We start from the raw sequence: 27,411 nt of genomic DNA on the forward strand, positions 1-27,411 counted from the left end.
CAGTATAGAAACCCATAGAGTCCCGTCCAGAGCACTTGGCGTCTTCCTTACTTGTCCATGCGAGAGCGTGCCACGGAGAGCGTGCCACCGGAGTGTGACCTGAAACGACGAGCCCCTGGAAAGCCGACAGCCGCATGCTGATGAGTGCATGTCGGGAAAGCACCGCTCGTAGACCAGCTTGTACGCCGAGTGCCACCGGGCGTGTCCGAGTGCCGCCGAGTCCCGCGTCGCAGCGCTGCGCGCAGTCACACACGAAGGCCACTAGAGTTGGGGGTTTACTCCCGTTTGTCCGTTTATTAGAATTCGCAGCTAGGAACATATTCTGGATGAGTAATTTAAGATTGTTTCTTCGCTCCAGAGCCCGTTAGCAAATAATATCAGCTGATGTGGTTAAGCATGAAATACTTGGCAATGATTTCTACGTTCGCCTCTGAGTCGCGAGTTGGCAGTCCGAACGGCTGGTGCGGAAGCCGAGCGCTTCCCGCTGGGTCCCAACGGGTGCTCGCCAGGGCGGGATCTCGCCGTGCAGGAACGCTTCTCGCCGGCCCTGTGGGACCCGCCACCGCGCCACGCGGCATCGGCCCGGGAGGCTGCCCTCGGGCCGGAAGACCTGCGACACAAAGACAGAGAACGTCTGCATGGGGCACTCACCTGCGCGTTATAGAGTATACAAGGAAGCAGCAGCAGTGCATATGCGATCTTTCTACGCAGGTCGCCTAAGCGTTGACGCTGCGCTCATTTTTTTACAACATTGCTTCGACAAATTGCAAGCCATTGGGTGCGGCCAGCGTCAAATGTTGTCGGATCGTGGAATCTGATAAATACTTGAATTCTTACACAGCCAGAGCACGCAGCCTGGTATTCGCATTCCCACCTTGTGCTATTATACGCCACTACATTACAAATAAATCAGCTGTCACTCAGCGATCGTATCGTCTCTTCCGTTGTCGTTCGTCCGGGTAGCGCTGCCCACCCCTAGGGATGTATGTTCAGTTACCAACTCGCCCAGCTTGCTGTGTTAATACCATAGGGTTGCGCAGATTTACTATGTGCGGGTGCAAACTGCTGGAAAAGTCAACTTTTTCGTGGAGTCCATGCCCCGCAATCTTTCGGCACCGATTGTACATTTCAGCGTCCATCAAGGGCACCTACGGATGCCCTCTCAGCCATCTACAGTCGGCAGAACACGGATCAATAAGCCTGACCCGCAGAAACTGTTCTTGCCCGCCGGGCGCGCCGTGGACGATGCACTGCCGCCGCGTGCAATTGACCGACTGTGTCGAAACCCGGCGTGAACAGTCGAGCGACAAACGACACCTGCTGTGGCTATCGCTGGTCACCGCTCGCCGCCTATAGCACACGTCGGAAGAAGAAAAGTGCCGTAGAGACGAGTAAAATTTATTTGCTACGCAAAAAAATTTCATTTATTCGAGCGTCCCTTCAAATCAGTAATTCACAACCTTTCCCCGGCCCCGGCCTAGCATCAAACTTTAATGGATTCACATGACTCGCCTGTGGAATAGGCAGTTGAATTGATCACTCAACTACAACATGTACAGTCAGATGCAATACAGTCGAACGCCTCTAAAACGAACGCCTCCACAGCAGAATTACCGGTATAACGAAGGATTGATTATGTCCCGGCCAAATTCCTTTCCTTCATATGTATTGTCAACGCCTCTACAACGAAGGTCACTACAACGAATATGCCTGTACAACAAAGAAATTTTGGCGTCCCCGATGGCTGATTTGTTGCTTCACAACGAAATGCATAACGCGGTGCCGCCACTGCCCTCGGCAGGCGTCACTAAAGTGCACTCTGCGCTAGTGCTAACGGTGACGTTAGCGACACACTTGACGAGCGTGTCGATATCAGAAAAATTCCTGCTGCACTGCTCCAAGAATCGCTCAAGTCGTACGCTGCTTATTGCAACGCATCAGCGGGCGCGACGGCTGACCAATACTTCGCAGAATGTGACGACTTGATAATGTAATCGTCACCGGCGGCGTCTTCAAAGCTATTTAAGGCGGAAAGAACGCAAATGTCAACGAAGGCAACTGTGATCAAGATTCTGTAAACGAACCAAGAATTGTGACCGCAAGGGAGGCGATATAGGCTTTTGACGATTTGCAGCTTTACTTTGCATAGCTCCTGCGTTTCGCTACAGGGCGTGCTGTAAACCTCGGTGCAATAACGCTGCCTACAGTCGCACATTCTTCCAAATTGTGGATGCAAAAAAAAAAAAGAAAAAAAATTAGCAACTTACTTGACTAAGTCTCTCTCAACTTATTTCACTAAGCTTCTCTTGAATTCATGTTAAATAAAGACTGTTTTGCTGAACGTGCTTAGCCTGCTCTATTGTGAGCGATACGGAGCGTGACCTTTACAACTAAGTCACCTGTATAACAAAGGATTTTGAAGGTCCCTAACGCTTGACTGTGGTTACTTCTACATGTATTAGTTTCATGTTTGACAAGTTTGGCAATAGTAAGAGTAGAAAGTAGAAAGAGTAGAGCTATAGTTTTTGCGTGAAGCAAGAACTATAGCCATAGGAAGATAATCATAGTAAGATAAACCACAGGAAGATAATCTGAGTTGCGTGACACAAACAACCGTGTGCGTGTGCGTGTGTGCGTGTGCGTGTATGTGTGTGCAGCTGACAAGGCCGTAAAATTTTATAGCTTAATAAAAACAGTAGATCATAACACTCAAAAACACCGTTAGCTATACTAGTAGCAGATAAGACAGATAGGCGTCGTTTATATGTATAGTATAGTAGATTGATTGTTTTACAGCTATTATTGTGGTCGTAAACACTGTGTCATGATTAAAGGCCAACCGCGACGAAATTTTGAACCGCGTCAAAAGCCTAGTTTAAGATAACGTACATAGAGAGGAGCTTCTATAAAAAAAAAAAAAAATTGACGCTTGAAATACCAGCGTACGCGTCACAAAGAGCTCGCGAAATAGCAGTTTTTGATAGCGAAACTGAAAAAATAAAGAAAAGAAAAAAAGCGCCGCTATTAACGGTTGCCGGAAGTCAGAAGCCACGCATGACCTAGAACGTGCGGTTGCTCATCATGACCTCTGAGATAAGTCGGCGGCCGTGTGCTTGGACACACGTCATAGCAACAAGCCCCAGGTGCACGCATAGTCTGCTTAAGTGCTGTTTAAAGGCTGCTAACAAAAAATACTATAGTTACCAGCCCTGCGGCTTTGCCAATTTTGCTTCAGTGGTATAAACTACTCATTTATAACAAATTTAGTCAAAGTGATATTTTGTTGCAGTTGACCTTTAATTACCTTATTTCAAGGTCACAAAGCCTCATACTGGGTGTTCAACATGGATATGTGCTTGCCTGTTTTCATTTTTGCATAATAATGACTTTCCATCACAGGCCTTATTGTACACTAACGAAAAAGGTTGACGAGAATGTTGACACATTGAAGGTCATTAAGGTTAAAGTAAATGAATTAATTTGTAATGTTTTTGATCGGCCAGCGAACAGTCATCTCACTATAAATATTAAGAAAATTAGGTTACAAAGTGTTCTACTAAAGAAAAAACATTGATTATCACAATTTAGCTGTTTGTGTGAATAATTTATACGCAAATACTCCAGGGTTGCTGTTACAAGCATCTGGCATATGGTTCGAATTGGATGTGCACTGGCATGATAAAGTTAATAGTGCACGTAAAAATCTCGCTTATGTATGTCACGTTTTACTAAGGGATGTGAGTGCTTCGAGTTACAAATTTTGCGGACGCTACATTTCGCATGAATGCATAGCCTTTGATATTATTCTTTACATTCCTGGGACGGTACGCGCGCTAGATAGTATCGTTTACAAAACAACTCGCATTACCACATCGAAAACGTTTTGGTTTCTACTTTTACCATTACTAAACGCGTCAAATATGAAGCTAAAACACGCGCAAGCAACTATTGCAACTTACCTTCAGCCGATTATTTTATTATAAAACCACGCACTCCAAATTACGTTTTCTAAGACAACTCGGAGTATCATCATCATCATCATCATCATCATCATCATCATCAGCCTATATTTATGTCCACTGCAGGACGAAGGCCTCTCCCTGCGATCTCCAATTACCCCTGTCTTGCGCTAGCGTATTCCAACTTGCGCCTGCGAATTTCCTAACCTCATCATCCCACCTGACTTTCTGCCGTCCTCGATTGAAGATGAATATGCAGAAGACAAAGATAATGTTCAATAGCCTGGCAAGGGAACAAGAATTCAGGATCGCCCGTCAGCCTCTAGAATCTGTAAAGGAATATGTTTATCTAGGTCAATTACTCACAGGGGACCCTGATCATGAGAAAGAAATTTACAGAAGAATAAAATTGGGTTGGAGTGCATACGGCAGGCATTGCCAAATCCTGACTGGGAGCTTACCACTGTCGTTGAAAAGAAAAGTGTACAATCATTGCATTCTACCGGTGCTAACATACGGGGCAGAAACTTGGAGGTTAACAAAGAAGCTCGAGAACAAGTTAAGGACCGCACAAAGAGCAATGGAACGAAAAATCTTAGGAGTAACGTTAAGAGACAGGAAGAGAGCGGTGTGGATCAGAGAACAAACGGGGGTAGACGATATTCTAGTTGACATTAAGCGGAAGAAATGGAGCTGGGCAGGCCATGTAATACGTAGGATGGATAACCGGTGGACCATTAGGGTTACAGAATGGATACCAAGAGAAGGGAAGCGCAATCGAGGACTCGGAGTATAGATACGTGCAAATCACTTCGTATATTGCCGGTCAGCTCACTATACAACTCATAAGTAGCTTACACAGTGAACGCAATTATGTTGTGTAATGATTCACTGCTTTTCGCATTGTTACGTTTACCGACGGAGTCTTATAGAGTTTGTTGAAACTTGCATTTAGAATTAAAAATTTAACCATTTAAAATGTGCGGACATTCCTCTTCTCTGTAAAAAGCACACATACAAAAAGACATGTTTTATTTTTAGGAATCATTGTGTTGAAGCTATTTTGATACTTATTTGTACATGTGTGCATATTGTGATGTATATTGGCATTTTTCTTATACCTAATTTATTAATTGACTATCCATGCTTGAACCATGTATAGTAATTTGTAACATGACGGTCCGTTTTTCTTTTTCTTTTTCATTCTGGTGTCGCGTTTTGTGCGTATATTCTAGTGGGTCCCGCATTAACCAATAATGCTATTGAGTCAAGCAGTATTGTGCAGTTTTAAGGTGTAGGTTATATGCAATCATGCAATATGGCTGGAGACAGAATGAATGAAAGGCGGGAAAGTTGGTGATGATTCGTAGCAATACTTGTGCAGCGCGACTGAACACAGAGAAAAAAGAGAGACGAAGACAGTGCACGTCCTGCCTATTTACGCCGCCTCTATTTTATTATTATTTTTTCTGTGCTCCTGCGCGGTGCCCAGATATGTCTGTAGGCAGCGTTAGCCTTGCAGTGTCCTTGCCGCCATTTGCTCAGCTAGCAAAAAAGCCACTGCAAAAAATAATAAATAAATAAAATAAAATAAAAATAAGAAAAGCTGCAAAAAATTGTTGAAAGACACATTGAACCTATACTCCGCAATGTACGCTGCCGCGCCTGTCACGAAGTACGGTTGAATCAACTCTATGTCACACGTAAATTATATGGATGGCTGCTAGTCTTCCTGACGAAACGACATGGGTCGCCACTTTCTTGTAACAACACGCGCATTAGGGTAAATGACCGAATTACTTGTAATCTAATCAACTGACTTAAACGAAAAACATTCGTGGATGAGTCAAATATTTACTTGCCAACAAATATTGCCAACAAAATAAGGTTGAAAAATCCTTTAAGCATACGCGCGACGAAATCGGCTCATAAGATGGTTCCTCTCAAGTTTCAACGTAACCTGCGTCTTCCAAGAAGAGTGAATGCTCTTCTCTCAACTTCTTTCAGCCGATACAGAAAGCGCGAGTTTCTATGTGCAGCTGATCACATCACAGCCATCGCCGACTTCTGGAAGTTCGCTGTGTTTAAATCAACCATTAAAGGTGATATAGGTTTACGACGACGAAGATCACAGTTAATAGCGCGCTTCGACTGTACGCCATTCGCTTGAATGCCATTAGCACCTTTTCTACAGTGCAGGGGCGCTATAACGTAACGCTATTCCAATCTGTTTCTATTCCATTTCCGCCATTAGCCCTCCGCGATTGATCAGAATTTTTCGGGCCACGCCAGTGCCTGTGTGTCACGCAACGTCACGAAAACCTCGAAAGCTCCCCTTCCCAAAATGACGTGTACACAATGATTGTGCATAATTAGGCCGAACAAAAGAAAAACGTTTCTCTCCGATTCTACGCCTTTGTCGCGATTAGCCCTCCGCTAGTGGTCGAAATTTTTTGTGCTGCGCCCACGTCGCCTGTCTGTCATGCCACGTCACAAAACCGCAAAACCTCAGCACGTCAAAGTAACGTGTACGCACTAAATATCATTATTATGCCGAGCACCTTTTTTTTTTTTTTTTAGTAGTCGGAAACTGCTCCGCTCCGAATGGAATAAAAGATGGCTGCCCGCCGATCGCCCAGGCGGTTGCTGCTCGGAGCCACCAGTGAGAACAGATTTCTTCGTGTATGACATGATTAAAGTTCGAAACGGAACATCAAGCGATAATTAGAAGATATTCTGAGCGATACACCACTCACTTATTTAGCCGATGTCCGCACGCAACGAAGTTACGTAAAACGGTGTTTGCTCACCTTGTTATACTCTTTCATTGGTTCCCGCTTTATGGCAGCCAATACAGTACTCATCAATTGAAAGTGCACCGTTCGGTAGCCGAGACCTCAATTCATTTCGCAGCGCTATAGGCAAAAGTAAAAGAAACGCGCCTCGCATAAGCGACCAGCTGTTTCCACAGCGGGTGCCATAATGCAGGCGCAAAAAAAAAAAAAAAGATATATCTTGGATGCGAAATCGACGCGCATGTCGCCACGGATTTGAAAATCGGAGTACTTGCGTGTATTTTGCTATGTATTTGAACCGCTTTTGCATTGAAAGATTATAAAACAATTTTGCTTTCAGTGGTACGCAACTGCTTATTAAACGTTTCTGCCCAAATTAATTTGCTACACGTTCCTCTTAGAAGTAAACAGGGAGAAAACATCGAATATTATTATCCAGGCAAATAGCTTTGTCATTTCACCGAGAGTATTTCTGTTGCCTTTCCGTGGATCACTGACATGCAACGGATGTAGTAGCAGGAGTCTGAAGGCATCCTGCTTAAAGCGTTAGTTATTGGGTAATGTTTTACACGAGTAAAAGCAGATGCTTTGGTAGCGTAAGCAATGATGTCAGTTTATGTCAGTTTATTTTTTATTAGTTTATGACAGCCGATCACGCGCATCGCCCAGAAAGAGCCAGCAACAAATGCTTCTCGAAACAATTGTTAGCGGAGCAGTCGATAATGAATGCTGATGGTCCCGCTTCCCAGGGCTGAGCGCTCAACTTTCTCATCTGGTCCAGTCATTGCTGTCATTCCGAAGCGCTCTTTGCAGCATAACGTTGTCGAGCCATTTCGTCCCGTAGACGACGTCGTTCTGTCAACACTTTTTCGCCAAAGATTCGTTTTGGCGGCATTTTTAGCTCTTCGTTGCACGCCGCCGCGATCGTCGAGGAGCAAGCTAAGCAAGGGGAAGCGGACCAATCGGAGACGCCGGCGGACTTCTCCTAACCCCGGCCGCTCCTGCGTGACGCCGGCGCAACCCTTCTTCCGCAGTTACCAACTTCGCTGCTCGCTGGCTCGGCCGCACCGAAACCCTCTCCACCTCTTTGCGCTCCTCGGCCCTCGTCCGCCAGTTCCATAAGGAAAACCAGTCACTGCAGGCAATGCTATTCGTTTTAAAACCAAACAAAAGGAATCTCCTGGAAAAAAAAGGTGACCGTTTAAAGAGGCTGTTCAAACAATGTCGCGGGTACCCGCCCACGCTTGCGTTGGTGGTTGCATAAAACTGACGTCCGGAGATTCCAATAAAATCAGTGTGGAATAGCTTCACGTTATATCGCCCCAGAATCACCTAAAAAGACTGACAGAGTGGCCAAGGCAGCGCATGACAAACGAACCGAGAAAGGTAGGGAGGTTAACCAAGGACGTGCCCGATTGGCTGCCCTACACTTGGGGAGGGGGAAAACGGAAGGGAGGGGGAAAACGGAAGAATAGATAAGAAGGAAAGAGAAGTAAAATAACCAAGGGCGCGATCTTGTACGCGTTCCAAAATGGAACGCAGGCGGTCCGTTCCATCGAGCCGCACATGATTGGTCAATTTGATCGTCGCGGTTCAAATTGACCAATCGTGTGCGGCTCACGGTTCAAATTGACCAATCGTGTGCGGCTCGATGGAACGGACGGCCTCCGTTTCATTTTGGAACGCGTACAAGATCGCGCCCCAAGAGTCAGTCATTCGCAGAGTCAGTCGCAGAGGAATGTCTCCTGTCACAAGCGTTCGTACAGTCCAGTAGCCTTCAAGAAGTGAGAAGAACTTTTGTGGCCTTTTGCATGCAATAATTCATAGGCCATGGTCGTCGTTGAGGCCATGGACGTCGTTGAGCGTCAAAGGATGGACAGTCACACAGAAGGTGCTCGAGAGTCTCATCGCACCCGCACAAATTGCATGCCCCATTGTTGGCCGTTCCTATTAGGAATGAATAGGCATGTGCTAATGTGACGCCCAACCACATGCGACACAATAAAGTTGTTTCGCGACGGCAGAGTCCAGGTGGTAGGCGAAGTCGCAAGTTAGGGTCGAGAGAGTGCAAGCGTGAGTTGGTGAAACTCGGTGAATTCCATGGTAGAAGTGTGATGTGGCGAGCAAGTGATTGAAGTTGCCGCGCAGCATCCGTTCTTGAGAGTGGTATAGGCACCCGCTGATGTTTGTACAATTGCGCTAAGGTAGCTATAAGCAATGCATACAAGTGCTTTATAAAAGGGTTTATTGAAACTCAATTACTTTTAGCACCATGTACCTGGTTATCGCTTTTTTTTATTGCCGCAGTTGACGTTAAATAAGTGAGAGCCATGACGATGTGATACGTACGTGCTTCAAGATAGAATTTAGATGAAGGAATTTGTGTTACAGTGTCATAAATACCTTCCAACTATCACGAATATTTCGTAAAGTTTACGAATTCGGGCTCCTGATATGATTTTACGAATGTTTCGTAAATGTACCGGAAAAATAAATTACAGCCATAAAAACGTTTCACTCGTCGATCCCCGACCATATCCTTGGAAGTCTTGTTAAAATTTCATGAAGCAGGCGAAATCGGTTACAACAATGACGATGAAATAGTTACTCTGATCTGTCCGAGGCAAAATGTGCATTGTAATAATCCCGAGAATTTTTTTAGACGTTGTAATAAAGTACGATATCACCACTCCGCGACAGTCTATTAGGCTGACAGCGAAGGTCAACGAAAGTGCTCTGCGCAATCGGCGACTTTTTCATGCCGCCTTTATATTCGATACGAGGCACTGGTCCGCGTCCCGTTTGCTACACGCGTTTTTTTATACGTTTTTTATACCACATCACGTTTCAGGTTACGCACTGAATATGCTGACATGTGTTCCGTGGACATGAAATTATTTTTAAAAACAATGCGATCTCTTACATAATTAGTTTTTAAGCGGCAGTAAACGGGCTTAAACAACAACGGTATAGAAAGTTTGAACCCATGTTCAAAATGTTCGCATAGCTTTAGGTGAATAATAAGTTCGAGGTAGATCTGTATGAGCCGCTGATGTGATCTTGCAAAACGCGCGCATTGCTATCACTTAGTCACCGTTAGACGAAGAAATGGCTGAACATACAACAGCCGATGGTGCTGCATCTAGGATAGCATGCCGACTGCCACCAGCCGTGCTCAGCTCTTCGACAGAAACGGTAATCTCTGCGATCGCGCTCGTTTGGCAACATCTCACGCCTTAGTGTAATGTTTATTTGCTGTCTCATGAGAGGGAGTTGCGAAAGACATGAAAAACGGCGACTCATACTGGAGAAAATGAGCCACGAAACTTACGAGCAAATATTACGTTGACGGCGCGAACAGCGGCGACAGGGTAGTAAACCTAAAGTCACAGATGGAGAGACAGGATACTGGATAGTTGCTATGCACAGGAAGTCCGCTATGGAATTGTATCGAACAGCAAGAAAAGCCATCAAAAGAAAGAAGTTCTACGACAATTCGAAGCACTGAGCACTACGATTCGCAGTCAGATCAAGGTATCCAATTCTGAAAACATGGATTTACAGCCGAAAGTGCCGATGACGACTATTCGTCTGTAGCGTGTGGAAAATAGCGCAGCAACTATCGTGCATGTTTTGTTAACATGCCGAAGTAACTATGCAAGGGAAAGTGAGGACGCAATTGCTATGTTGCAGGCATTGGGTTTTAAATATAGCAGAGGAAAGGGGAATGAGCCCGGTGGTGGAGAAAAGTAAAAGACGGCTGAAGTCATATAGATGAATACATAGATGTTAGAGCGAAAGAGGCTCCGCGTTCTCCCTTGTACACCCAGGGTTCTCATGCTGTTGGCTACTCGTGACGGCAGCCATGTTCTGATTCATGGCACCCAGATCATGCCACACGGCGAGCTGCTGACCACATTTGGTGCAGCTACCATGAATTACTCTGACCAGAAGTTCATTTTAGCTCACGTGACTTCAAACATCATGGCGACGCGCAGTGAGATGGGCGACAGCGGCTTCCGGGTAGATGCGGCGAGCGTAATAAATGTAACAGAACATCATTTCCATGCTTAGTGCTTGCTGTGGTGCTTTCGAATTCCATTACGGTGCGTTTGTGCATCTGTTTCAATTTACACTGAAGGGACCTGAGCTCCTAAAGTGAATTCAAAACACTCAAAATCTGCGGCAAAATGGTTTGCTGCTAAATATAATGTTTCCGCACTGTGGAAAATCTTTTATTCAAAACATAATTGGAACAGCAATGAATTGCGCGATAGAGTATCCGTCCGTATTTTTTTTTTTTTTTCACTCTACGGCTAAGTCGTAGCCTATTTCAATTCGGCAACTACAACATGCCCTCTTAAGACTGTGGGAATCGATGTTATGCGAAGCATTTTGCAGGTAGCTGGCTATCCAGCATTGTTTGAGTTTCGGAAAAAACGTTAACAGCTGCACTAACATGTTTGTGTGGCGCGAGCGTGTGCGTGACGGCAGCAGCAAGACGGCGACAACGATAGTATGATGGCGGCGGCATGACGGCTGATTTTTTTTTTTATTCCGGCGAAGAAACGTTGCAACCTGCTTCGTCAAGACCTGGGCCGATCATGAAGGTAACACAATAAGCGTCTACGTTGCGCGAACTGCTACGAGTAAAGGACCGGGGGATGCGTGGGCTATTCTCGAAGGCGCTGCTCCTTAACACAGCGTATCAAAGCGCTAGCTGCCACCACGAGAGAAGAATGGTGGAAATGGCATGCTCTCTCTTTTATTGACCCTTTTCGCGGTGATCCCGTGGGCGTTCCATGTTTGATCACGTTGTGACGCGTCCATTACTTGCCTGAACTGCCTCCGTGTTTACAGTGGATGTGTATGACGCCGGTGCGGCTTAGCAAACATCTGTTTCGGGAGATATCGTAGACGGTGACTGGGTGGACGACACGAAGCTTTGGCCGCAGCTTTCAGAGAACACGCAAAAGCACTTTCGGAGCTGATTAAGCTACGTCCAAACGGCGCGAGCAGCGTATATGGTGCTTGCTCTAAAAGCGAGGCTAAATGTGTATTCCAAGCTATCCAAACTTTCCACTCATGAATTGAATCAGGATTATGGTGTTTTGGTCTTCGTTCTTTATTTGGCAAATATTTTGAAGCAGCGGCTTGTCACGTTTCTGACTCTGTAAGGTTCCTCGGTGCGGTCACTATCTGATAATTTTCTGCCTAATCGCTCGTGGTTCCGTTAGATTTGTTCTTTCTGTGCACAAGGCTTGAACGTAGCTGTTCTGCACATTGTGATACCTTGTAGCAAATGCGTATTATCGCTAGTAAGTCGCTTACTCTTGTGGACCGTCACGAAACATTCAGCTTCGACCATCCGTGCGCAATCGGTGTAGTACTGTCGCTTATTGTGCGTATATAGTGCGTATATATTAAAGTGTGCGCCCATTAACTTATTCTTGACACGTTGGCGAAAGAGTGGGTGTAAGTTTCCGTACTGGTTGGGGTATGTAGATACTGTGCGCGAAACCTACTATGACAGGAAGCGGCGCTACTCCCGTTATCGTTGTTTAACGAACGGTACTCACTCTTGCCGACGTACCGGGGCTGAAGCCCTTTCTTTGAAGGTTAGCAATACAACGCTGGCGGAGGGGCAAATTTGTATATCCTCGAGGAAAACCGTACATCTCGCAGTGCCGGAAACATGTACGGACAGTTGCAGCAGTGGTCCGCGAACTTGGCCCCACATATTCATTACATTCCTTAATATCCCAGTCACTATTTTTGCAGCCAACTACTGCACACGTCTTCAATCCACATGATTTAAACCAACATCAATGGAGCACAGTGCGTTAGCGAAAACTCAGTTGCATTTTCGATAGCTGGTCGCACAGAAGCAAGGTAGAAGCGGTAATGGTTTCGTATTCGTGCGCGGTCGCTGAGGAGACATATGACGCGCCGCCGTAAGCGCAATCTCGTTTCTATAGAACAAACTGCTCCGCGAAAAGGGTCAATAAGCAACCTGTTGCTATGCGTCGTGACGGACGCGAAATAGTGGTACGATTGACTATTATTCGCGCGCTTTTTTCGGGCGTCTGTGGCCGAATGAAAACTAACGCGCGTGCATGTGCTTTCGCGCGCACGTGCTTTCGTTCGTGCTATGCGACGTGACGCAAGCGCCAATGGTGTCTGAGAACTAGTTGGCGTTATGGCCTATGAGTCAAAGCATCGGGCTGCTATGCTGGTATATCGAGGTTCAGTCCCACCGTCCGGAAACACAACATATATATATATATATATATATATATATATATATATATATATATATATATATTGAGTAGGTCTGAAACATACGAGGCAGGAAACTACCTGCCTGCCGCAAAGTGCCAGGTATCAGGGGCAAAGAATGCTTGGCCCCTCCCCATATTGGGGGACTCTTCACATTACAATACACATGCGGTTGGAAGAGTGAATTTAGCCCGCGCGTTACCTTCATGATGGTATCCTTATGTGGTTCTTCCTGCCGACACCGTCAATCAGGGCCGACCCACATTCAGCCTTTCTACCGGCGTCGGCTATACCGTTGCATCGCTCGACGTCCCCTTCGAGCCAGACACCAAGCCGAAACTCCGAGGGCTGGACAAACAAGTCTCGTTCTCGGCTGGTGGGACATGCCAGATATTGGCGCCGGTGATAATAGCTTTCGTATCCAGATTTCGGCGTTTTGGCTTGTCGCCTCACTCCACATCGACGTCGAGTGACACAAAGCCAGCCGACGCCGGTAGAAACGCTGAATGTGTGTTGTATTTCTTCCGCATCTTCATACCGAAGCGAGGAACTATCTTCATCTGTAGCGCTCTCTTTGCGTCAACGTGTCGCCGCCCTAACTACTTCCAAACGCACAGCCCGTTGCTAGCATTACATACGAGCGCTCATTGTGCATTCAGCAGCACTTGGTTCCGTGCGCCCGCGCTCCCCGTTTCAACGCCGACGGAGCGCGTGTAACGTCATCCATCGCGCTGTAGTGTTCAGTCGTAAGCATTACCGCAACGACATTACCAAGACCCGTTGTGGCGGCGCTTTCGGGTATCGCAACGAGCTGCGTCGTTCGCCTCAGGTTTTCCAGCACAGAGCTCGCTTGATTAGGAATGTCTGACAAAATTTCGTAACCCATGCTTTCCCTAGGATATGTCAATTCACAACACATCGTCATAGAGTACAAAAGCGCTTAAGGTGGGTTAAAATAAAATAGGAAGACCACGTACAACGCAGTGATGAACTGGACATGTGTGAACACGTGAGAAAGTGGTTATACCAAAAGGTCACCTTCCTGTATTGGTACCGTAATAGGATTAATCCAACGCACTGCGCGCGGCGCTGCCTTTCACAAAGAGTGTCCGCGTCACCGCTAAGGGTGCAAATTAAATTCGGAAAATTATTGCAGTGGGACGACGGGCGTTGTGTATGATGTGAAGGCGTAATTATGAAAATCTGGGTTCATTGTGGGAGTCACAATAAGTTATCAAAGTGAAATACCACTCATCGGAACTTAAAAAAAGAAAACATCCTTCAAAAAAATCTTACCACTGTCTTTCGCTTTGTATACTTCTCTCTGCATGCACTTCACCATTCTTTCCTCGATAAACATCAAACACCGCCTTCGTCGTCGTGACATCACTGCATAGACATCTCATAGTGTGCATTCGCATAACTGCTTTTTGCATTTCGGCATAGCTTGTAATTAGTGCGGTGCCTAAACGTAAACACATTATGACATTGAAGTTGTGACCTATGCGGTTCATAAAAACAAAACGTACATCAATAAGATCATATCGCTCCCCGCGCGCCGTATGCTGTCGGTGGGAGAGGGAAAGCGTGCGAGGGTGAGTCGAGAAGGATGGTGGCTTGATGCGCGCCGTCTTCGTGCGCGAGCAATTCTGGAGGTCACGTGAACAAGCGCGCGCAAAGGGGGTAGGGTGAGGTGAGGGGCCTCTCCTTTTCTAGCTGGGCCGTGGCTGCGCATGGCTGTCCGCGCGGCTAAGCGCGTATACGCGGCCCACGCGCCGTATCTTGGAGGTTATATGCGGCGGGTGCAAACGCAAAGGGCGAACTTAGATGCGGCTTTATGCACGCAGTCCAGCGCACCTACTGTTGAAGGCCGCGTAATTTCAAGTTTTTGAGGCGCGGTGAATTCAGAAGCAGCACGAAGCGTTTACGCCCCGCTGCCGGCGCCCTTCATCACGCCAGCATTGTGACATTAAGTGTTCGTGGCCATCGACTGAGAATTATTCAGCATATGCCCGCCTGTGCGCGCGTGACACCATGCCTGTTAATCTACTTGGTAAGCGAATCTTTACGGCGATTTATACGGCCGATAGAACCATGGACCTTACTTCGTGCAGTTGTCTCCTTTGCTATCGCTATATCAGTGCTTCACCTTTCGGGTGAAACTGCGACTTTTAAAAATTTAATTGATGTTAGTGATGCCAAATATAATGGGCATCGATGCTAATAATATTGTCGCGATTCAACGCGAACAAGAGACAACAACGGCGGAGCAAGACGGCAGCAGAACAGCTTGTTCAAAAAGACCACCAGAACAACAGACGTCTTCTTTGTCTTCAAGTTCCCCCTGTCCCACTACACGGAGCACGTTAAAGCACATATCGTCATCGTTGTCTAAATTTCTACATAGAGCACGCGTCATTTGCTCTCCCTCGAAAAGAGCATCGCCCCGATGCTAAACAATAAGTTCGCTTGGTGAAAACTAAAGTCCCTCGTACAGTCACTCGCTGACGTAGGGCTTCATGCGCACTACGTGCACAAGTTCAGAACGGTGTTGGCGGCGCCTTGTGCAGTAAGGGCTATCTGGAACGACCTCGTATGTGACGTCACTTAGCCGACGAAGCACTTTATAGGGTCCGAAATATCGCCTCAGCAGCTTCTCGGATAGTCCCCGTTTTCGTATAGGCGTCCAGACCCATACTCTGTCACCGGTGTCGTACGTTACAGGCCTATGACGGGCATTATAGCGACCTGCATCGATATAATATTTGACGTCTTTACACTGCAGCAGCGATGACGTAACCCGAGAAAGTGTCTGTTCTACGAATTACGATATTCGATATTTTTTTAAACTGACATGACTACAAAAGGAGGTGTTGGAACCAGGGAATTGGCACTGGCTGGTCCTTGTCACATGCGAAAAGTAGACATTCGTAGTGTTTCAGAAACAAAAAGTTAGAAACACCAGACAAGGCGCGAAACATCACAAGAAAAAGAAAGAGAGAGAACACATCATGAAACGTCACAAAAGCAAGATGCCACAAGAAAAAAAAAAAAAAAGGACATTGCTGAAGTGATATATGAGCAATACGTGAGTGCTCTTTAGACGTATTTGTTGACTACAGGTCTAACAGCTTCTCTATGCTTGTGGGTCTCTCATAAAGCCTCATTAGCTTTGACGCCGTCATTGCCTTGTCTCATCGCGCTTGCGCCATTAGACAACATGTTGGACATGCTCATCTGCGTTGATGAGAAACGGTATGCGGCGGGTGCCAACGGGGGCCAGCGCAATGTAGAAACTGTATCGTGTAGGCAGCAGCCAGTCACAAACGGTGAATAAATGTTTCCAGACATGAGTGGCATGCGAAAGTCAGTCTAATGAAGGTGAGAAGCTTATAATGGTTATCAAACCATGTTCCTCCGCTATTAGGGGCGGATCTACATGTATCTCCGATGATTTAACGTATTTCACACAGCGTTCCGGGACACCGGTCGTCGTGATTTTCTGACGTGTCTCAGTGCTGCTGCATCAGCTGCACAATTCGACTGCCTGATTCATAGGCTTTAACATCCTAAAGCAACGCTGGGGCTATGAGAGACGCCGTAGTGGAAGGCTGCGGATTAATTTTGACAACCTGGGGTTCCTTGAAGCGCACCCAAATTTAACTACACTGGCGTTCCTGTGCGTTCGCCCCCGTCGCAGTGCGGCCGTAGCGGCCGTAAATTGAAACCGCGACAGCATGTTTTGCAGTAGAACATCATACAGCCACTGAGCCACCATGCCGGGCGCACAATTTCTGGTCCAGTGGTGCGATATTCTGGTGCCTACTAAAAGGTTAAGGTATGCTGCGCTTCATTGGCTTCAGCTATTGAGTTATCATACGTCTCACCTCTTTCGAATGGGCCTAAGTACGTTAAAACTTAAACTCGTTATTTTGAACCTGTTCACTGATTGTGTGAAGAAGGCGTACTCGTTATGCAGTTCCTATGGCGTGGAAAGTTATAAAATATGGTGTTGTGAACTTACATTGAGGGACTAAGAAGACCTAAGTCACCTAAGCACACGCGCACCTAAGCTTGTTTGTTTATGTGTGTGGAGGGGGGCAGGGGGGCGAGTTGCAGGAGACCAGCTCGGCGAGGTGGCGCTACGGGCGCGCCCTCTTCGGAAGAGAAGAGGAACGCGTTATCACGTTCGCGCGTGGCCGCGTGTTGACATTAGGAACTGGCAAATCAGCGCGAAAATCACGAAAGGAAGACGTAAGACAAACACACAGCACCTGCGTGTTTCTTAAGTACTCTTTTCGCCCATGTCTTTCACGCTAGTTCACCATTCCTAATGTCGAACCAACTACAGCCCGAGCTTCCATACTGCTCATCGTGTTGAAGGTGCGTGTTAGCGTGCCTGCGCTTCAATCTTGGCGCCTTCCTCCGTATCCACGACTTTACTACAAATTATACATCGTCCACTGTGCTGTTATAAGAATATTCCAGATAATTAGGTCCACTTCTAGACTGAAATATTACAAAATGTTGAATTGCTACTCCGCCTTAATTACGGCGTTGAGAAAGTCTTGGACGAAGATCCTGTGCTCGCGACGATAAAATATATGTCAGTATGTCGGTCGATCGTCGGCGACGTGAATGTCGAGGCAAGTGTAACATGAATCCGCTCGTGCAGTGCGGCATAGTAAACGCACCTTCGCCGTGGAATTGTGGTTTGCCCTCTTTTGTTCTTAAGAGTTGTTGCGTGATGGACCCGCTTATTTCTGTGTTCTGGCGAGGACTGATCGCTTCTACTTTGCGTGGGCTTTGACTCGCGCGATTTCAGAATCCTTGCATGCTTGCGATTCAGGACTTGCGTTTATGATGGGTGCGCGTCACGGTCACTCAGTTGCATGTTCAAATGAGCAGTCGTCCAACTCAGCGTTCCCGATATAGTGCCGGTATGTAATCGTGGCAAGTTTTTGCGATTTCTTTAGTTAGTCCAAACATACTGATGTCTCTGCTGACAACGACGGAACTACCGGTGCTCTTTAAAGGGCGCGACAAATGCATGGGCCAGTACGTCATGAGGGTAAAATCCAAACATGCAGTAGCTGTGTGGCTGCGCCTAAACTAGCAAGAGGACACATTGTAAGCCACCACGTCATATCGACGCGAATAACTTACTGCCACTCCGCATCAATATATGATGTCTGTATAAAGGCGATTTTCATTTATGCGTGCTGCTGCTTCGTGCCTGGATACGACTTCACTTACGGAGAAAAGAATGTAAATAAGCACTCATGAACGTAAACTAGCTGGCAAATTTCTAGTCGATTTAAAGTCGCCACGTCGCCGCGAGTCAAGTGCCCATTGTACGAGGATGCGATGCTAAATGGATCTGCGCTGGATCGACGGAGACCTTGACGATATCGCAGCTTAAGTGAGCTCGAACTGAAACTCAAGAATAGCAACAGAAGCAAGAGCCGTTTACACGAATGCAGCAGCGCTCTGTATCTCAGAAATGGAGTTTACAGAACGTTTAGTATCTCGGACCGTATTCACAAAACCGTTATTACGCTAAAGCTGTTCCTAAACGCAGATGCCAGCCAATAGTGATGTTGGGCATATTATTAGCAAAGGCGGCTGACCAATGGCAACGCGTACTTTCGAAGCAAAAACTTTGTAATTCGTCCCCTGTTTTTAGTGCTACTTGTCTGGCAGTAGATATAAGCCACGGGCCAGTGCGCTTTGCCCTTGCAAATGTCTAGCATAAGGAGTTATTTGCTTTTACGAATAATTCTAGCTTAAGAGTTTTTTTTTTGTGTGTGTGAATGCGGACCCAGGGGCCAGAACCCGAATTCACAAAAACTTCTTACGCTAGAGTTTTTCGTAAGAAAGAATTTTAGCGTAAGAAGTTTTTGTTAATTCGGCCCCAGAATCTTTTGCCCTCGCACACGCGTTTAGAGCAAGCGCACTTAACCTCGACCCCCGTCGCCATGTGTCGTGTTGTGACGTGCTACGTGCCTATGATCGAGGCGACGGGAGCTCCCACCTCTGCGCGACAAATCAAGAATTCAACGCGCGGGGAGACTTCAAACAGCACCCATCTTTGCCGCGGCGAAGCAATTAGACGCGTGTCATTTCAAGCGGCACCAGGTCTTCCCCCCCGTGGAAAGAATAATACGACGCGGGTGACGTCAGAAACCGCCCGTATGGGTCCTGTCGACGAGGAGTCGCCAAGGGGACCGCGACGACTGACCACTCGCCCCTCAGGGTCCGGTCGACGTGTCGCCGCCAAGGGCATTTAAGGAAGAACCGGCCCACTGTTAAGCCAGAGAGAGTCGCCACCGGCCGCCCCGTCGGTCTGGTGCGCTCTTATTGCTTTTACCAGCTATCACCAGCTAATGGCAGCTATTACCACTTATTACCTGCTATATCTGTATATATTTGTACATATTGTATAAAGTTTTCGTCTCATCTTCGCCTGATTCAAGACTCCGTCTCTCGTCCCCGACCCCGAGTGGCAATAGTCGGCACGGCCCGCAGCCGGCGTACTGGCGCTGCGGGTTTGTGACGGGGCAGGCGACGACAAAGACACGACGAGCGAACACTGCCAGCAAGCATGCGATAAGAACATGCCGAGCTCTATCGGGCCGTTCGTTTCGCCAGTTCCCGCAGCCCTCTGCAAAAGATGGCTGTCCCCTACAAGCGCTGCTGACTCGGGGCCCGCATTCCCAAAAAGCTCTTGCGCTAAAATTCTTCGCAAGAGCAAATTTCAGCTAATCCTGAAGCTAAACGTATCTTTAGCGAAGGCAACCTCCCAAATGAAAAGAACATGTGTGAACGAAAAGCTTTCTGAATTCGGCCGCTGGTCTATACGTTCATTTTTTTTTTTTGTCAGCCATTCGTGTTTACTAAGCAGTTGTGGCAGTTCACGACTCAACAGTACTGTGCGTCTTATTTGTTCGATGACAGAGGAATCGCAGCCATCGCGAATAAACAACGTCTTTGTCCGCGCGATTTTGACTTGCCCCGTCTAAGTTCCCTCTGCCTTTGCACCCCAGATTGCCACCACCAAGAGGGGAGGTCGTACACATTCATTATCAATAAAACATATTCAACAACAGTTGGAGCATGTTTGAAGTGTACGCATTGCGGAAGCAATCTCAGCAAGCAGCCAATGCTGCTGGTCATCTCCACCAGTGCAGTGAAGCGGCGCTACTGTTGGGCCGCCAAACGTCCCCACCGACTTCTGCGCGCTTCCTCACGTGCGTTTTGTGTAGTCGGCGTTTGGTATGAGCAGCAAGATTAGTGCATCTGAATTGTGATGCAACGGTGCATTTTTTTTTTTTTGTAATCGGCGAGATCTGCGCAACTCAACAAGTAAACATGATAGATGGATAACAGCTACCAGTACCACTTACTTGCTCTCCCATCACTGTTCGTTTACGACTTCCTAAGGCACCGAAGTTGTTGTTATCGCAGTTGTTGTTGTTGTTGTTGTTCTGAGTGTTCGTGGCGCATAATGACCATGAATCGGATGGTTGAAAGAAGCGGATAAGGACGAAGGGAATTGACAGTTTTGAAGTTGAAGTATAAACACAATGAATAGAAACTGCTTGGAAGTTGAAGTATAAATACAATGAATAGAAACTGCTCAATTGCTGTGCTGCACTTCTTAAGTGGCGGCGCGAGTGGCAAGTAACTTCGCGACACTGACAGAAAGCGGAACAAAAACAGCTGTTCGTTGTAAAAAATACTGTTAAAGACTTTCAGAAAGTTTCTCTTGATTCCGAACAGTGATTTAAAAATATTTAAATCCCCCATGCACATTGCGTCTGTGAAGCCCAAGTGAATACCTAAAACGAGAACACCGAGGAAGTTCGTGTTCACCCTTTAGTGACAGCCTGCGAATCCAAGTGCCTAATTAAACGAGCAACCGGCCGAAATGGATCCGTGATGGTATTCTTCTGCTTGTTGTTTTTTTTTTTATTCATACATGAAACTAAACCTCTTATCCGGACTTGCTTAACGTGAAGCAACCTTAGTATGTCGATTTGCGAATAAGCGTTGCTTTTGCGAACGCTTAATACGAAAGCGGGAAGCCCAATTTGTGTAGTCTCTGACGTAGCCCTGCTAGCTTCATTATTCCTGGAGCTGTAAAAAAACCACTACTGCTACGACGCGTTCTAGGGCATATTTTAGATCGCACCCGGGGCAGTTTGATCGTTGCAATGCTGTACGTTGTCTATAAGAGATGATATATACTAGGGCTCCGGATTAACTTTTACCACCTGGAGTTTTTAAACGTGTACCCAAAACATGGTCCACGAGTGGGTCTACATTACGCCCATAGGAATGCGGCTACCGGGGCCTTGAAGCAAACTCGCGATTTCGAGCTGAGTAGCATAACGCCGGAGCCACTGAAGCACTGTGACGGGTCGAGGACAAATCGGTTGTTGAGCAACCGAAACAAGTCATTGTGAATGAGTTCAAATGAGTTCGTTTTGCCGGTTTATATAGAATATCGTGCGTCACGGCTTCGAATTGGAAATTTTGGGGTACTGCTACAGGCTGCTAGAATCCTATCAGCGGCCGAAGAGTGTAGATGGCGCAAAAATGGGCCAATGGCGTAGATGACTTATGAACGAGAAGCTCTGTGAATTCGGCCGGCCCGAATTCACAATGCGTTTCGCTCGTAAGTACTGTTTGCTACTGATCGACCGCCCTCGCTAATATTATGTCCAACGTCACGATTGGCTCACATCTGCTTGTGCGAAAAGTTCTAGCACAATAATGTCTTGTGTGAATACAGGCCCTGAAGTTCAGCAACCCGCAATCCTATGCACCCCCGGGGGTCTTTTGACGAGTGCGTTTGAGAAACAACAAGTATTATTGAATTTAAGTTCAGTTTTAAGTATCATATCCTGGTCAGCACGGGATTTAGATCGCTGCCTTCTGTTCGTTCAAATTCAATTCAGCAGCTTGTAACGTGTTTGGGTGGAAACCACAACAGTCAAAAGGGCGCTGTTATGTTTTTCCTACTATATTTGAAAAGAAGAGGAAAAAAATGAAAACTGAATGGTGGTACGCAAGTGCTTCTTCTTAGTGCTATGCCCTAGACATACACACACGACCCGACTTCTCCAAGTAGCGCCTGGACATTCCATTCTACCGTTCTGTCGCTCGGTATTTCGTTAAGACATTCTTAGTTCACTGCTAGGTTTTTTGTTACATATGCTATGACCAAGCCGCAATCAAAAACAACTCTGGTACGAAAATAGAAAAGTAATGAAGTCACCAGGGGACGCATGAACAAGTTTTTCGTTCGTAAGAACTCTCTGCAAAGAGTTCTAGCATAAGAACTCTTTTGTGAATTCAGCTCCAGTTCCCGTATTCAGAAAAAAAAAAACTCTTAGGCTAGAATTATCCGTGAGGGAAAATTCCAGCCAATCCTGATGCTGGACATATTATTATCGAAGGCGGCCAGCCAATAGCAAAAGGCCATTGCAAAACAATTATTGCAAAACTGAAGCTCAACAGCACTGTACCATACACCGTGCGATAGGTAGGAAAGAGAACAATAAACTCGATGTTCGACTGCGGAGTACATTTTGAAATGCTCGAATGGGTCATCTGTGTCCTCCACATCAAACTTATTTAATGGTGACGCCGAAAACTGCAAGTGAGGCGGGCATGCAAAGGCTTTGTTTAAGTCGAGTTCGCACCACTGCCTTGCGACGTCAGTCACCAGAAGCGCTGCTCTCAGAAGACTAGCTAAGTGCTTGTTGTGTGTTTAGTGCATCGAGAATTTCGGTGTCTTCTATACTCTAACAGCAGTACACTTCATCTTGGGAATCGCTTGATTCAACGCTGAATTCAGCTTTTCCTTTTCGCGAAGAAGCCAACGAAGCTCGTGCTGCCGGCGGTGCCATTTTTTAAATAACCCAGTTGCCAAATTGTTTGACTTTCTCCACCAGAATAAACTCGCTGCTGCTTGCGCTGCCACGCGGAATGTGTGCTGCCATTTACCAGAAGCTCGACAAAGAAGTGAGACGAAACTAGCTCGTCCATGAAATTGCTAGAAAATGAGAAGCACTCTCGACGAGCATAGCTCGTCTTCGACCGTTTTTAATAGAAACGCGTGGACGGACCCAGTTCGTCCAAGGCGCGGAAAGGGTTCATAATTGCGTTCAATATTTATTATTTCTTCATCATCTACCGCATTTTCGCTGACCGACCGGATCAGTACCAGGAGTAAGGGGATAACTTTTATTAACTGTGCGTTTCTAGTTATCTTCATTCTTGGTCGACTACCTATATTATATGTGCGCTTCCAGTCTGCATAAAGAGCGAATACCATCCATCTGCGCAATAAAACATACCGCCTGCTTTCACGAGACAGGATGAAAAAGAGACACGAGAATTCGAGTAGCCCTATAACAAGCATTTTGATGCGAACGCATTAAATCGCAATGTTGTAAAGAGAAGATAATAATGAGAAAAGACTGAAAACTACTCGCAGAGGGAAAGTAATTTCTGCGTAAAGGCAGAGATATGCTCGACTTGGACTCATACAAGTGCAGAAAGACAGTGACCGTACTTGAGACAGTTTAATTAATGCCGCCTATGCTGACACGCGCGAGATGCAACACTAACTATTTCTGCGCTATCACCGTAGAAGTTTGGCTTGCGTCTATATATTTACGCGCATGAGGGGCTGACCGAACAGTATTGAAGACAGAAAGTTGGGCTACTTGAAATTTAGACAAAGACATAGCATTCTTTTCAAAAGGTTAATACAGTTGAAGACCAGCGTTCTACCTGTCCATTCGTTTTTTTTCCTATGTGCTCTTTTCTGTTTTTTTTTTCCTTGCGCGCTGGAACATGTCCTTGGCTAAAAGAAGCCTCGCAAGGAGAGCTTGCCAGCGCACATAATTATTAATGTTCAGTATCGATCGCGCCAACAAGGAGTGCACCCAGTGCACTTTACTGGCCAGGGGACACTCAATTGCATGGTTTTGTTTAACATGTGTTTCTACTTTATTTAGGAAATATGCCCAGAACACCACGCCACGGTGTTCGGATTTACGAAGGTAAATCTGTCATCAATTTCTTCGCCCATTGCTGAGTATATGTCCATCTGGCATTCTACACTGCACAATGCAGTCCGCTGGTCACATTCACGGCTTACAGCCACAGGAAGCACTTAGGCATAGATTTCAATCCGTGCCTTAGTAGTGCATACAACGGTCCCTTCAAACCACAACCTCGCGCAGCCGAGGCGGGCGCACGCATTGAAATCTATACTAAGTGCTTCCTGGACCGTTGAATGCACTACTAAGGTACGGATTGAAATCTATACCAAAGTGCTTCCTGTGGCTGTAAGCCGTGAATGTGACCAGCGCGCTGCATTGTGGAGCGTAGAATGCCAGGTGGACATATATACAACAATGCGCAAAGTAATTGATGACAAAAGGTTTACGTTCGTAAATTCCAACACGTTGGCGTGGTGTTCTGGGATGTAACAAAGGATGTAAAACGTGACGCGGACGAAGCCACCGCAAAGCGCACGAAATGAGGACACTGCAAAGTTTTGGTCCATCACCGGGGTCTTGCACCCGTTCGAAACCGCTGCTCCCACGTCAGGTCAGATTTGACGTGGCTACAGCGATGGTGATAAAGTAGTACACGGAGACCAAATAACACGAACAAGGAAGGCAGTGGTGCGAAGCTTCATAAACTAGATAAACTGAACGGTCGCGTGCAACACAGTCAACTGCCATGCGCAACGCGAGATGCAAGTGATTGTGGCACTCGGCGTCAACGGCTGGTGGCACGCCGTGCTGGTTCACAGCGGACATATGCTCGGCACTGCCCGGAGCCGTTGCAGCCGAGGAACCTAAAGCGCAGCGTCCGCAACGGTCAGACAGATCGCGAGCGCTGCGCTGAGGAGTGCGGTGTTCACCTCGTGTGGTCCTGGCCGTCGTCGTCGTCCGGGCTGGAAGGCTCTGCCTGCGTCGGGGAGACAAGGCGTGGAGTGGTTGCCGCCGGCGCGGCCAACGCGAGCCTCACCTGGCTGCCCGGAGAGCGGCGGTCCTCGTGCGGCGGCGGCGGTCCTCGCACCGCCGGCGGGAAGCGGCCCCTGGCGAGCTACTAGTCGGGGCGGCCCCCTCGAAAGAGAGAGGCGCCCCCAGGCGGTACCAAGGGGTCTGGCTGCCATTGGGGCCAGCGGCCGCAGCAGGGCCCGGGGCGATAGAGATACACGGTGCCACGCGCGAGGCGGTGTGGAAGCCGCCTCGCCGGGCTTGCATAGCGAGGGCGGCCCTCTCTGGGATACATGTGTGTGCTCTAGGCGAGCCTAGCGGCCGCTAGGGCCGGCTACGGTAACTGGCTAGGTCCCTGCTGCGCGCTCACTTGCCCCAGTAGCCCCCGGGCCGCCTGGCACCGAACTGGTGGGCGCAGGGCGCGGCCGCGCCGCCGTGGCAGGGCGCGCCGTGGCACGGGTGCATGGCACCGGACTGTTGGGCGGCCACCGAGGGCGGCATGGGGCCCAGCTCCACATCGGAGCCGTCGTCCTGCGCCTTCATCTGGTTGGCGTAGAAGTCGTACAGGCGGCCCAGGATGACGGTGGCCATGGCGCTGCCATGGTTGTTCTCGATGAGGCGCAGCACGAACACGCCGTCCCAGCCCAGGTAGTTGACGGCGATCTTGCGCGACACGCGCGACAGCTCGCCCAGGCTCACCATGCGGGTCCTCCAGAGGCAGAGCCGCACGAAGGCGAACCGGTTGCAGCGGAAGCAGCGCCACAGCCAGAGCAGCAGGCTGGCCAGGTTCAGCGGCAGCAGGAGCGCCAGGTAGAACCAGACGACGGAGAAGATTTTCTCGTTGAACACGTTGATGGGCAGTACGCAGCGACAGAGGTAGGTGCGCAGGCCGCCCTGGAGCGCGGCTCGCACCTGGCACAGCGTCTGCAGCGGGAACCGCGGCGAGTTCCACCAGTCGCCGTCGGCGGCCAGCCGTCGTGCCAGCTCGAGGCCGTGGCGCAGGAAGCCGCGGCCCAGGAAGGCCGTGAGCATCAGGAACTGGAGGCCCACGTTGAGCACGTAGAGCGACTTGACCAGCAGGTAGAGTAGGCAGAGGTAGCGCGTGGGGCCGCCCACACAGCGGCAGGCGAGCGGGAGGCCGCAGGCCGGGTCCGTGCAGCAGCCCGCGCTGCCGGCCACCAGCGTGTGGAACTGGTCCACGAACTCGGACAGGAGGGCCTCGCGCTGCTGGCAGCCCGGCGGCAGGCTGGCGATGTCCGAGGCCCGCTTGAGCAGCCGGCGCAGCTTGACGCCCGCGCTGTGCGCGCACGCGCCCCATAGCACGAAGGGCAGGTGAAAGCAGCAGCCCTGCACTAGCAGGATCAGCGGCGCCCACTGGTAGTACGAGACGTGCACGCGCCGCAGACGCTCGGCGCCGCCCGCCGGCGGGGTCTCAAAGCCCGCGTAGTCCAGCTCCTCAGGCTGCACACGCGGGTCCGGCGGCTCGCGCGGCGGAGCTTCGGCCGCCTCGTCGCCCTCGGCGTCGCTCACCAGGTAGTAGGTGGAGGCTGTCCAGCAGTAGCTGTTGACGAAGCGCGCCTGGGCGTCCGTGAAATAGGTCGGCGTGAAGCACTCGATCGGGTCGCCGATATACTGGCGCGTAAAGATGGGCAGCGCCAGGAACAGGAACACCACCAGGGTGTACTTGCGGTTCAGCTTGTCCACGCCGTCGTCGATGGGCACATGGATGCCTCCGATCAGGTCGTGGAAGCGGAACAGGAAGGACATGCTCTTGCCTTCGCCAGCCGGCTGATGGTCGTGCGGCGCCTGCGCGTGATCCGTGGTGACGCTTCGGGGCGCTGCGCGAACGCCGCGGTGCCTGCTGGCCGCTCTGGGTCGCCCGGGCCCCCGCCGCCGGTGCCGCAACCGCCGGTGCCGCAACCGCCGCCGCCGCCGCTCTCACGCTGCTGCTGCTGCTGCCGGGACCGCTGCGCTGGCGCATGGCAGCCCGGGCTAGCATGCCACCTGCAGCAGCCAGGCCGCCTGAGCGGCGCTGCGCTGCCCGGCCGCCATGGCCCCACTCACCTGCAACCGCGCGGGCGCACCGCAGCGCGCTGTTAGTACAACAGCCACACGATCCTGACGACGTGAGGCTCACCACCAACACTGTGGTGAGACATACGGTTCGTAAATAGGACGTTTTCTTCCCTTTCACCAGTTTGGATCACAGTTTAAACCTGGTAGCATATCAAAGGGTTACTGCAGATAAGTTATTATACTTTTCAGGTTCTGAAACATTCCCTGAAATTTCTATTGCTCAAGTTTAGTTCTTCTTTTTTCTCGAATATTCAAGAGGAAGAAGGACCAAAA

At 48.5% G+C, this 27,411-nt stretch overlaps 1 protein-coding gene across 5 annotated transcripts in view; it reads right to left on the bottom strand.

Moving 5' to 3' along the window:
- Positions 1-266: 266 nt before the first annotated feature.
- LOC119435350 (innexin unc-9) overlaps positions 267-27,411 on the bottom strand; it is a 62,658-nt gene continuing 35,513 nt past the window's right edge. For 2 of the 5 annotated variants that reach the window (XM_037702245.2, XM_037702250.2), the window contains exons 2-3: positions 24,984-27,126; positions 267-610 (exon numbers count right to left, since the gene is read on the bottom strand). In XM_037702245.2, the coding sequence (XP_037558173.1) occupies positions 25,429-26,829 (1,401 nt within the window). In that variant the 5' untranslated portion in view covers positions 26,830-27,126 and the 3' untranslated portion in view covers positions 267-610; positions 24,984-25,428. The remainder of the gene's footprint in view (positions 611-24,983; positions 27,127-27,411) is intronic. The other 3 variants (XM_049672614.1, XM_049672623.1, XM_037702261.2) reach the window with 3 other exon arrangements.

Source organism: Dermacentor silvarum, chromosome 1, assembly GCF_013339745.2.
Source record: "Dermacentor silvarum isolate Dsil-2018 chromosome 1, BIME_Dsil_1.4, whole genome shotgun sequence".
In the NCBI taxonomy this organism is placed as follows: domain Eukaryota; kingdom Metazoa; phylum Arthropoda; class Arachnida; order Ixodida; family Ixodidae; genus Dermacentor; species Dermacentor silvarum.